This window comes from Eublepharis macularius, chromosome 6 (assembly GCF_028583425.1).
Source record: "Eublepharis macularius isolate TG4126 chromosome 6, MPM_Emac_v1.0, whole genome shotgun sequence".
NCBI classification, from domain to species: domain Eukaryota; kingdom Metazoa; phylum Chordata; class Lepidosauria; order Squamata; family Eublepharidae; genus Eublepharis; species Eublepharis macularius.
Genome location: NC_072795.1, coordinates 133,023,382 through 133,036,646, shown reverse-complemented (window position 1 = coordinate 133,036,646; position 13,265 = coordinate 133,023,382). Strand labels below are relative to the sequence as shown.

Below are 13,265 nucleotides of genomic sequence, written 5' to 3'. Positions count from 1 at the left end.
TGGTTCTAGAGAAAACAAAAATGGGCTATTATATTTCTGATCAGGCTGGGAAAATAAACCATCTCTTTTACATGGATGATTTGAAATTGTATGCAAAGAGTCCCACTGAACTTGAATCATTGCTTAATACAGTGAAAATGTACAGTGATGATATTCAAATGAAATTAGGCTTAGACAAATGTGCAGTACTCTCCATGCAACGTGGAAAAGTAAAAAAATATTGACGGAATCGAACTTGAAAATGGAGACATTATGAAATCGTTATCAAATAATGAAAATTATAAATATCTTGAAATATTAGAATTAGATAACATCCTGCATGTGAAAGTAAAAAACAACTGACTCAGAAAGAATATATCAAGAGAGTACACAAAATTCACAAGTCAGAATTAAATGGTGGAATACAATTAAGCCCATAAATACATGGGCGATTCGAGTGATCAGATATCCAGCTGGAATAATAGATTGGACTTAAAGCGATTTGGAAAAATTGGATCGAAAAACGTGAAAACTAATGAACATGCATCACTCTTTACATCCTAAAAGTGATGTTGACAGGTTATATTTACCACAAAAAATTGGTGGGACTGTTACAAGTACATCAGGTAGTGGAAGAAGAAAAGAGGGGCTTAAATGATTACATCAGCAGCAGTACAGAAAAATTACTTCAGGCTGTGAAAACAGAGAATATATTAAAAACAACTGAAACAGAGGCTGAATATAAGAAGAAACAGTTTTCGAATAGATTAAATTGCTGAAAGAACAAACCTTTACATGAGCAACATCTACAAAAATATTGAGGGAAAAAGTGACAACCGCCTAACTTGGGCATGGTTGAAGATGGGTACAATCAAGAAAGAAAAGGAAGGTCTGATCTTCGCAGCACAAGAACAAGCATTGCAAACTAATGTTATGAAAGCCAATTCAGAAAATCAGTGAAAATCCAAAATGTCGACTTTGCCAGGAAAAAGATGAAACTGTGTCCCACCTTATTTGTGAATGCAGCAAAATTGCACAGACGGATTACAAAGCTAGTCATCATGACAGGATTGCAAACTGATTCATTGGTCATTGAGTAAAAAGTATAATCTACCAGTATCAAAGAATTCATGGGAACATAGAATCATAGAGTTGGAAGGGGCCATACAGACCATCTAGTCCAACCCCCTACCCAGTGCAGGATCAGCCTAAAGCATCTCTGACAAGTATTCATCCAGGCTCTTCTTGAAAACTGCCAGTGAGGGGGAGCTCACCACCTCCCTCGGCAGCTGATTCCACTTTTGAACTACTCTGACTGTGAAAAAGTTTTTCCTAATATCCAGCCGGTACCTTTGTGCATGTAGTTTTAGCCCATTGCTTCGCGTCCTACCCTCTGCTGCCAACTGGAACAGCTCTTTGCCCTCCTCCAAATGACAGCCTTTCAAATATTTAAAGAGAGCAATCATGTCCCCCCTCAATCTCCTCTTCTCCAAACTAAACATTCCCAAGGCCCTCAGCCTTTCCTCGTAGGGCTCAGTCTCCAGACCCCTGATCATCCTCGTTGCTCTCCTCTGCACCCTCTCGATTTTGTCCACATCCTTTTTGAAGTGAGGCCTCCAGAACATCAGGTGGAAATGGTCAAGGTCTTGTGGAATTTTAGAATACAAACTGATCGACACCTTGAATACAATACACCAGACATAACAGTTGTGGAAAACTGAAAAGTTTGGATAACTGACATTGCAATTCCAGGGGATGCGAGAGTCAAAGAGAAAGAACAAGAAAAAACGATTAAATATAGAGATCTGGCAATTGAAACCACCCAACTATGGATGAAGAATACAACAGTAGTCACCATTGTCATTGGGGCACTGAGAACTATTTTGAATAATTTTGCAACTTATATGGAAAAACTGCAGCTTTGTGACATAACACCTACAGAACTGCAAAAGACGGCATTACTTGGAACCGCGTATATATTGCACCGATACCTGGATGTTACTCAAGTCTCTGGTGGAAACTTGTATCAGTTCAGCAAGACCAGCCAATGATAACATGCAATCTTTATTTATTTTTGATTGTGTGGTGTGTAATTTGAATAATAATAATAATATACAGCTCTTCAGGACAACTTAATACCTACTCAGAGTGGTTTACCAAGTGTGTTATAACAACAACAACATTCGATGTATATACCGCCCTTCAGGACAACTTAACACCCATTCAGAGTGGTTTATGAAGTATGTTATTATCATCCTCACAACAATCACCTTGTGAGGTGCGTGGGGCTGAGAGAGCCCTGAGAGAGCTGTGACTGACCCAAGCTCACCCAGCTGGCTTCAAGCAGAGGTGTGGAGAACCAAACCTGGTTCTCCAGATTAGAGTCCTGCCACTCTTAACAATATACGATTTCTTTCATGATTATTTTAAACAACTTGTCCTTTGCAAGTTCCACCTCCAGAATCCAGGAGGAAAACACTAACAAGAGGGAGGGAGAGAGGGGAAAGGAAAAGTTTAACCCTTTCCTCCAATGCCAGATTCATGGTGGGGAGAATCCAACCCTGGGCTGTTTTTAACCCTGCAAGGGGTGGGGGAGAGGTTTGCATTTCATATTTACAGGGCAAACTGAAGAAGCACAGTTACAGTTGCAACAGGGACTCCCATCATGTAAGACAAATAAGGAGGATTCACAAGAGAGGAGCCGATCCCTAAAAGAAAGGACATTCAAAAACCTGACGTAGCAATTTTATCCCAGATCTGTTTAGAGAGAAAAACCCTCTGGAGAGTTTCACCGATCTAGTATTAACTAGGCTTGCCATCCCACTGCCTAGGGTGGGGGAACTCTGCCCCCAATTGCTCCCCCCAGCCCAGGCTGGCAAGGAGGAAAGCAGGGGGGAACTCATGCACACGTTCCCGCGGTCTTCTTTCATGTTGGCAACGGAGGAGCCTCTGGGTGCCCTGAAGCTGAGCTCAGTAGAAAGAAACCCCCTGTTTGGAGGCAATTTCTACTGAGCTCAGCTTCAGTGTGCTTTGTGGCTCCTCTGTCACACTCCTTTTCAAGTGTGATGGGCGAGCCGTGGACCATCTGTTGAAGCCAAGCGCAGTAAAAATCGCCTCCAAACAGGATTTCTACTTAGCTCAGCTTCAGCATGCCCAGCGGCCCTCCACCGTTCCAGAAAAACGAAGTCATTTTCTGGCGCCCCAGGAGAGCATGTGAGGAAGGCATCTACCCTGCATGCAGCCCGAAGTCACAGAGAGGATGTTTCTCCTCCTCCTCCTCCAAGTCTGCTGTTTGTACTGAAAAAGAGGGGACCCCGCCCATTCCCTTGACCGAAATGCTCAGCGGTATGGGGGAGAAAATTAGGTGAAACCACTTCTCGCTCTTTCTCCCCTTGGCATGGGTCCAACATTCCCCTCCAGAGTACCCCCAATTAGAGCTTCACCAAGCTGCCAGCACGGAAAATAAATGGAAAAGAAGACGGTGGGTGTTAGGTACCTCGTTTAGGTGCAACTTACACAAGTCATGCTAAAACACATAGCAAGAGTCCATTCATCCTCTATGGAAGAGGAAAGTCCATTGCGAACCATGCCTAGATTCTCACTGCCAAAGAGCCTAGAAAGAAAACCAGTGTTTCCTACCAGCTGATTTTGGCGTGAACTTGTCCCTGTTCGCTGCACAAACGGCCAGCAGCCTGTATCCGAGGTCCAAGTCGAAGCCCTGCTGTGCTGCCACTCGGCTAACAACCTGAGAAGTGAGGGGAAAAAGGCAAATCAGCAGGAACATTTCCTCTGGTGTGCCTACATTGGCACCCACTGTATAAAGAGCAATAATCGGGGAGATCCATTCTTAGCATTTTTGTAATGACTGTTATTTACAGAACACTTTTAGGATGCATCAACATCCTAGCCTAACTAGAGGGACCCTGTGAATCGGGCCTCTGCTACTCTCATTGAGAGATTTTAGAGTTGAAACCCAGAAAAGGTCTGAATATTGACATCAAGCCCAAACCCAAAACCCATGTACCCACCAAACCGCTGCATCTCTCAAAGCTACCTTAGCATGGCATATGCTCAATCTGAGAGATGCTGCTTGGACCTTTTTTACTGTAAGAGTGATGCCCCCCGCCCCCGAAACTTAGAGATGAACAAGCAAACTTTGAAAGCGAGCAAGCTAGGAAGGGAGCTTCAAACGGAGACTGCTGCATGCTTTGCTACATTTGAAACTTTTGCTTGAGTTCTTAAATGCCAGGCAGAACGCGATGGCCCTAGTCTTGCACGTGCTTCTCTGCTCAGTATCAAGACAGACTCCAGCGGAATGGTGGAGACAGCAGGTTCGGCTGGGTGCCTGTGAGCTAGGAACTGCACATGGTTACACACAGCCTTTGATCTGGAAAGAGGAAGGGGAGTTTGGCGCGACTCAGTAAGGTGCTTACAGGGTGTAATTCACATGGTATTATCCAAGCATATCCATATTTCTGTGTGTGTGTGAGAGAGAGAGCAAGAGAGAGAGCAAGGAACAGTGTCGGACTAGGGTCAGAGAAAGTGAGATTCAACTCTCCTCTGTGCCATGGAAGTTTTCTGGGTGACCCTGGGGCAGTCACATACTTCCTGGTTAAGTTATGCCACTGAGTTGTTGCGAGAATAAAATGGAGAACAGAATGAAGTAAGCCACCTTGGGTCCCTATTGGAGAGAAAGGTGGGATTTAAATAAAGTAAACACACACACACAAACTCAAGAGTTTGTAATTTAGAACAAAAGCATGCCAGTTCAGCACACTTGGCAAAGCAGAGGAACAAATCTGAGTCATTTTTAACCACTGATTTTGCTCAACGGCATTAAAATAAAGGCACTACATTTATGGGGTCTCTGCCTTATGTCCTAGCTGGCCTCGACAATGTCCTTGCTGTGATCCAATCAGCCCGAGCTTTCACAACTCAGAAGGAACCTTGTTCCATACTCACTATATTAAAAATTTCTGAGTCGTGCTAACATTACTTTAAAGCAGAAAGCTGCAAACAGTGGGATAGTGCTACTGAGCAGTTATTTTCCAACTGTTTAACACCAGTTTTTGTTTTCTGTTATGCCCTACACCAAAGAGCTTACAATGCAATAAATAAATGGGGTTTTGTTACCTTTGCTTGCATACAAAAGCTCCTTGATGAATAAAAGAAGCCACCCATTAGTGTGCAATTATCTGTGTCCAACAATGGCTTTCAAAAAAAAAAAAAGACAAAACTGCATTGGAAAGAAAGATGTGATAACCTATAAGTGGTAATGAAATGTTCCTACTCTGCAGTCAGCACAACTGTAGGGACCTTATTAATCCAAACTGCCCTCCAGCATCCACTTTTCCTAATTAACGATAAAGAATCACAACATGAACAGTGCGGAGGGTGATGGATGGAGAGAGTGTTGGTGTTACAATCTGAAAACCAAAAGATCACTTCTAGGATCAACCAGGGAGAAAAGATGGCCAGAAGTAATTTTATTGACAGAATAATGCTCTCTTGCTTAAGCTACCACTGATGGTATACTGGCCACTGGAGTATTGCCACCTGCTTGTTCAATGTCAAACCTGATTTCAGGGCTTTTTTCTGGGAAAAGAGGTGGTGGAACTCAGTGGGTTGCCCTCCGAGAAAATGGTCACATGGCCGGTGGCCCCGCCCCTGGATCTCCAGACAGAGGGGAGTTGAGATTGCCCTCCACGCCGCTGAGCGGCGTGGAGGGCGATCTCAACTCCCCTCTGTCTGGAGATCAGGGGGCGGGGCCACCGGCCATGTGACCATTTTCAAGAGGTTCCGGAACTCCATTCCCCCGCGTTCCCCCTGAAAAAAAGCCCTGCCTGATTTAGAAAAGGACCAATCAAACCATCATAAAACTGTGTTCAACACCAAATGGCACATAAGATTTGAAGTTCTCTGGAACTGTTCATCAGGGTGGGGCGCTCGGTAGGGAAAAAAGGTGAATGGGGAAAGAAAATAAGCATGTTTCAATGCATATTGTTCACGGCCAAAGTCTGCAATTGTAGCCTGGAAAATGGAAAACAGGATGTGCTGCAGACGAAACTGGGATTCGTTTAGATGGTGCTTCCTGGTGAAAACAGCATAGAAGGGGTAGCATGTCTGGTTCCTTGTCTCAGCCTTGCTTCGGCTGTCCCCCTGGACAGAAGCAGTTGGGGGAAACATTCTTCCCAAGTGCTAAATCTTTGAGAATGTCTTCCTCTCTGTAAGGGAATACCTACAGTGTTCATAGCATACATGCACTTCGGGCAAACCAGGAGGGAAAGAACATGATTTCAGCTGAAGGAAAGTTACGTTATAAAACAGTTTATTTGAGTATCTTCCCTTTCCATGACAGTAACATTAAAGTGACCAGGAGAATATCGTCTATAAAACATCTCTGCAATTCCAGGAAGTAAAAGCTACCCCATTGCCAATGCACTTGCTTGCCTGCATTCATAGCGGAAAACTACACGAGATATTTTTTAACGAGTCAGGCACAGCTTTCTCTAAAGCTCTGGGGAACGTTAATTTAAAACTCTGTGGGATCTTGGCTTGGGGTGGGGGAAGAAAGGAGGCTCTCTCTGCTGTGCTGTGTTCTGAAGCGGAATTAAGAGTCCCATAGAGTTTGAAATGGACATACCCTGTAGCTTCTGTGTGGCTTCATGGAAAGTAAGTTGGGTCTGGGTTGTCTAAAAAGTCTTGTGTAGTTTGGCCCATAGACTCATGTAAGTCACTTGTGGCCTAAGAAATAAAAGCAGGCTATTATTGAGGGTAAATATCTTTCTATTCTAACCATAACTGAAGATGTGGAACGAGGTACAGCTAATAGCAGGCGGGTAAATGTGTTTTGAGCAATTTCTAAGGATTTGAGTTTTCCAGATCCCCAGTTGCTGCTGTCACAACTGCTACAACAGAGATCGAAGCTGAGTTTTGACAAGTTAATTAGTTAGACAATTTCCGTTGTGCCTTTTTACGAGAAACCCAAGCCCAAAAAATCATCAAACTGGTAAGCTACCCTCAGGGCCAGCGCCACCACTGAGGCGGTGAGGTGGGCGCCACAGGTGCCGAAGGGTGTGCCGGGGGTGGAGGCACGCGCCAAGGAGCTGGCATGCCTGGCCCGCAGCTGCTGCAGCCGGCCAGCCCTGTGCCGCTGCCGCTGCTGCCGCCACCACCAACACATGCCCCCGGCCGGGTGCAGCAGCAACAGGCCAGGCACGGCAGGCGTCCAGGGTGGTGTGCGGAACCTCCCCAGCCACCCATCACTCCTGACTGGGAGCGTGGGCAGCCAATGGGGCCGGCTTGCTGCATGATGACATCATCACGCAGTGATGTCATCACACAGTCCAGGGGGGGCGTGTGTGTACTACGTGTGCGTGCACTTAGGGGCAGCCACGGGCGCCAGAAACCCTGGCACCGCCCCAGTTACCCTCCAAACTATTCTCTTTCCTTTAGTATTTCAGCAGTATCGATGAATTCAGCTCTCCTAAGTTACATTCCAGCTTCTGCAGGAATCTGCCTAAGAAGATTTGTCAAAGGAAAAAATGATAAGATGGGAGGGAAGGTACCTGCGAACTCTCCTCTTTTCATTTTCACAGTATCAGTCTTCCAAATGAATCAGGAAACCCTCAGGTGTTTCATGATAAAATAAAGATCCAACTGACACACTGAAAGCTCAGATACAAAGACGTTCACAGATGAATTTTCGGAATAGTTTGAACAGTCCACTGACAGCTGAGTCCACTGCTTCCAACAAGGCCCGGCTTGCTGGTCAAATTTATCCCATCGGTATAGGCCTCTTTGAGGGATGCAGCACTGTGGCATCACCGCGTCTGCCCTTTGCAAAGCTTTATGATGTCACAATGCACTAGAGGGAAGCAAGTAAGGTGAGGAGGATGCTCTAAGAATGGCCGAGCCAAAGGCCTGACCTATCAGGCACAAACCACTGGGACGTATTTTCCTCGGCCTTCACTGCAATTCACAACAGCACCGCAAAAGCACTAGAGAGCTCTGGCTCCCCTTTCATTCCATTCAGGAGAATCTCCTGGGTGGATTCGGCTGCAGGCCGTGGTTTTTAATAGCAGGAGGGCTACTATTTACATTCTTCAATTCCAGCATCGTTTTTTAGCCTGCATTATTTCAGGCAAAGGTGATTGTTCTTGACAAAGCGGAGATGCGTTATCAACATGCAACTCAGCCAGTGACACACCAGCCCTGGCAGGGCTTCCAACCAACCCTGGGTCACCTAAGAAGGCCCGCAGGGAGGCCTCGCTTAGAGCTAAACTACAGGAGACGAATTACATGAGGACGCGCACGTGAAGGGAGTCACAATGTTAGCTGGAAAGCTGAGTTTTAAAAGGCAGCTCGGAAGGCTTTGTCAATTTCCCCTCTCTACAGAGCCAGCAAAGATGGCTCCTCAGAGGGTTTTTTTTATTTCCTCTTCATCTCCCAGAAGGGGAAGTGAAACTGACTGAGCCTTCGGGAGGCAAAGTGGAAATTAGCAAACCCTCTGAGGAGGGATCTTTGCTGGCTCTGTAGGGAAATTGACAGAGCCTTCCGATCTCTTTTAAAACTCAGCTTCCTGGCTAACATTGCGACTCTCTTCACGTGAGCGTCCCCGTGTAATTCGTCTCCTGTAGTTGAGCTCTTAGAAGATACATAATGGCAGACAGGCCTTCCTGGAAGAGCGTTTGTCTGACCGCGGCTACCAGGATAGACATGATGGGCAGGATCTTCTCAGATGTTGCTCTTAAGATCTGGGCCTCCCTTCCTACAGGAGGTTTGGCAGGCATCATCTTGAGAGGTCTCCCAGCAGAAGGAGGGAGGGAGGGGCTTTTTAAAATCATTGACTATTTCTTACTGTGAGGTTTTAATGCTACTAGACTTTTAGCACAGCTTTAATCCGTTTTATTTATTGGGTTCAATTGTTGCTTCTCACTGTATTTATTCTGTGTTCCCTATTTATTGCTGTGGGTACCCTTTGAAACTGAATGATGGGATAGAAATTTATCAGAGCAATAAATAAATGCCTGTTAGTGTGCAAAGTTCTAGGACGCACTTTCCATATATGTAGACCTATGGTGGGAACCTGACCGCTCTGTGTGAGCTAGGGTTGCCAGGTCTGGGTTGAGAAATTCCTGGAGATTTTTGGGTGGAGCCTGGAGAGGGTGGGGTTTGGGGAGGGCAGGGGCTTCAATGGGGTATAATGCCATAGAGTCTACCCTCCAAAGCAGCCATTTTCTCCAGGGGAGATCAGTTGTGATTCTGGGGGATCTCCAGCCACCACCTGGAGGCTGGGAGCCCTAGTGTGATCTCTAGAGAGGGGGTCACCAACACTGTGCCCATGGATGCCACGACATCCACCAACACCTTTCCTGGCACCCACCAAGTGCGTAGGGCCAGGTGGGACTTTTGCCACTGGAGACCTCATTGGCCGTGCAGATTGTAAAAAAATGTTGCTTTGACTTCAGTTGCCACCAGAGCGCAACGATCCTCACTGTGTGACTGAAGGCAAGCTGTATGTATGCAAGAATTTTTTTTAAAACAATACATTCATTTTAAAAGGCACCCTGTTAAATAGAGTTTCCACCTGAAATGTTGTAGAGTTACTATTAGAGTTACGCTTCACACCCTGACATTTTGTGGTTGGCTTCGCTTCGTGGGGCAGCCATTTTGTGTGTGGCTCCGCCTCCTGCGGCAGCCATCTTGTGGTTGCACCCACAATCCTATGTCAGCATTGGGAAGGATCCTGCAGGCTCAAAAATGTTGGGACCCCTCGACTACAGCATGTTCCAGATCACCCTGCCACCTGCTCTCTTTCCATTTTGTTAAACTGTTAATGGTTCCCAAGAATACCTTGCTTGTGTCCAAAGATAATTTAGGTACCATCGCTTTTAGTATTATATACACCTACCCAGATATAAAGAAAGGATCCCCTCTTGCTATTTTGACCTTATTTAACTGCTTTCCCCACCATATTTCCTACATTTTCACATTTTGAAACTGCACTGAGCGTAACACAGGAACATTTTCAGATAAAGATGTTCCTCCCAGGCTTGTCCAAACTACCCCATGAATCTCTGAAATGAGATCAACTGAGGACCTTTGCAGAGAGACTTTCTGAATTAGGAAAGAAGTGCTGCGCATTGAATTCATGGAAACCGAATCACCAAGCCTTGACCTATAATTGCAGTAACATCCAGATCAAGAGTGAAGGAGAGAGAGAGAGGGGAGTGAATTTAACTACTAAAACCAGGCACATTATTGTAATTAATTTCCGTTTACGTAGCAAGCAGCAGAGCATTTTGGCTTCCACTTAAACCACATAGCAGTTAAAATCTGGACGCCATTTCCACCTCCAGTTGCAATCTACAGAACAACATATAAAAAATGTGTTTTTTTTAAACTTAAAAAAAAGAAGTTAAAATCCAGCATAATCATGCAAGTGAGAACTAGGATTTCCAACCTCCCTGTGAGGCCTGGAGAGCTCCCTGAATTACAGCCCTCAGGAGAAACTTCTGATCAGTACACAACTCTTGGGTGCCTTTCAGTTTTATCCAATCAGCCTGGAAGACACTGAAATTCTATCACAACAACACATCCTGCAAGGTAGGTTAGGCTGTGACCAGCTCAAAGCCACCCTGAGAGCTTCCATGGCAGAGTGATGGACGGGAAGGGGAGGCCATATCCAGTTCTGTGGTTTTGAAAGTTCATTTAAAATGGAATGTGTGTGTCTTAACTCCCTTTTCTTCCTGAGCAGCCAAAGTATCCCCATTAAATTTTCAACACTCAGCTTGAGTGATTTTTCTAACTATTTTGGGGTTACTGAATTCTCCCTTCAGCTCATTTTCTTCAGAAAAGTTCCCAATTTGTTACTTGCATATAATTAATTTTTCTTGCCCATTGGCAAAAGGAAAACAAAATTACCATCCAGTTTGCAGAATTTTAATTGCAAATACTAAAACTCCCATCTCCAAGCTCTGTTTGGGGTAATTTCAAGTGCATGCCAAGTGTCTGAGTATTCAAAGCTAGCGATCGGTTGACATTTTTCAGCAACTGAGAAGCTAGCATAATTGGATGGGGAGGGGATGCCAGCGGGGGGGGGGGGGGGTGCACACTTGTCTCTTTCTGCTGGTGAAAAGATCCCCTGAGAAGTGCCACCATAATTCAAGAGGAGTTTTGTAGTGAGCAGTTATGAAGCTTTTGATTAGCAGGAGGGTAAGGGCAAGAGAGAGTCTTTGTCCCAGCAAAGGTGACAAAGTGAGCTTTGACTCTTGAAATCTCATACTCTGGAAATCTAGTTGGGCCTTAAGGTGCTATTGGACTTCAATTTTTATCTTGAAATCCAATTCTGACTCTCTAACCTGGCGCAAGCCAGGTTCAGGTAGCCGGCTCAAGGTTGACTCAGCCTTCCATCCTTCTGAAGTCAGTAAAATGAGTACCCAGTTTCCCGGGGGTAAAGTGTAGATGACTGGGGAAGGCAATGGCAAACAAGTCTTCCAAGAAAACGTCATGATGCGACATCCCCCCCATGGGTCAGTAATGACTCGGTGCTTGCACAGGGGACTACCATTTACCTTTACCTTAACCACTACACCACACTGTCTGTACTTGAAACACACATCTAGGGAATTCAGTGAGTTTTACCAACTTCTTCCTCTGGGACACTCTGACAATAATACAATCGCCATGAGCAGCACATAAGAAAGGTTTATGCCTGCCGAGACTGCGAGTTCTGAGAAATGCTGCCAGGTCCTGCCGCCTGGGGAAAGGCAGCGCTCTGCAGGTATGGCTTCACTTACATGTGGGAAGCTTCTTCAGCTTTACCAGAGATCCAGGTCATGATAATATAGAAATGCTGTCGAGAGCAAAAGATTAAGTCCCGCCAGAAACAATAATATGTTCAACAATTGCCTCGTTGTTATTTAGATATACAGAAAATAATGATCCTTCAATGCAGAAATCAAAGGAAGATGGTCAAGATTAACTCCTACATATTCATCTCTAGGACAGTGTGGTGTACCGGTTAGAGCGCTGGACTATAATCTGAGAAACCCAAGACCAAACTCCTGTTCTGCCAAGGAAACTTGGTAGGTGACCTTGGGCCAGACTAACCTACCTCACAGAGCTGTTGTGAGGGTAAAACGGAGACGGGGAGAATGATTGTCAGCCACTTTGGATCCTCATTGGGGAGAAAGGCGAGATAGAATGAAGAAAATGATTTTCGAACTCGGCACCTTCACAGATCCCTTTGTCCATCGACTTCTGCACGATCTCAGAACTCTGGCACACGTCTGAGTTGTCTGGGACATGTTGCATGGTTGGAGGACCCTAACCAATTGCAGGCAGTTCCTCTCTATTTCCCTGTGTGATTGGTCCTTCCCCCTCTGTTATCTTGCAGCCGTGCCACCCTTCCCCCCTCCCCGTTCCCTGCTGAGATGATCAGCTCCCATTAGCCTGCCCAAAGGTTTGGGTCTGGCTCTGTCCTCTTGGACGAGCCCACTTTCATGGGGCCGCCATTGCCTCTGGAGGCTTCTGTCTGGCCTCAACCGTGCACTGTCTTGTGGAGGTGATGATGGTGGCTGCTTGTCGGTCTGCCACTTGGGCACCGGGGGTCTCTGTGGGTTGCACTTCTGACCCTGTAATTTAGAGTGTGATGCTGCTGGACACAGTATTTTCACTGGCTAACCATGACCTGCACCCCTTTATTCAAATGTTTGATTATGTGACAGTTTCAATGTCTTCCAGGCTGATCAGATAAAACTGAAAGACACCCAAGTGTTCTGTACTGATCAGAAGTTTCTTTTGAGGGCTTGCATAATAGCAGCCAAGAGACCAAGCATTGCAGAATGGAATTTTTTTAAAATCTAGACTATAAACAATAACATAAAAGCTATAGACAACAAACATAGCAGATAAAAAAACATTCTAAAAAGACACACTAACAATACATAAACAAGTGAAAAAAGAAAAAAAAACCCAACCCTTAAACTAAACTACAGGTTGAGTTCCGATTTTCTCCGCCACAAATATGGATCATTTTCTCACTTATTCTAAGTTAAAAATAAGGGCCCTCTTTTTTCTATTGTTCATGATTCTTAATCCATAAATCCAGATGTCATCAAGTCCTTCTTATCCATTTCATGTAAAAAGTCTATAAACGGTTTCCATTCAGTCAAAAATGCAACTAATGTCTTTTCCCTAATTAGTGAAGTAAGTTCTGCCATTGACACAATCTCCAACACTTTTGTCCACCATTCCTCCACCGTAGGCAATGTTGGAGTTTT

The 13,265-nt window shown here is 45.1% G+C and overlaps 1 protein-coding gene across 7 annotated transcripts in view; it reads right to left on the bottom strand.

The window, feature by feature from the left end:
- The window catches only part of ZMIZ1 (zinc finger MIZ-type containing 1), a 559,350-nt gene that overhangs the window by 197,272 nt on the left and 348,813 nt on the right, over positions 1-13,265 (bottom strand). For all 7 annotated transcript variants that reach the window (XM_054983309.1, XM_054983311.1, XM_054983310.1 and 4 more), the window contains exon 7: positions 3,619-3,724. In XM_054983309.1, coding sequence (XP_054839284.1) covers positions 3,619-3,724 — 106 coding nt within the window. The remainder of the gene's footprint in view (positions 1-3,618; positions 3,725-13,265) is intronic.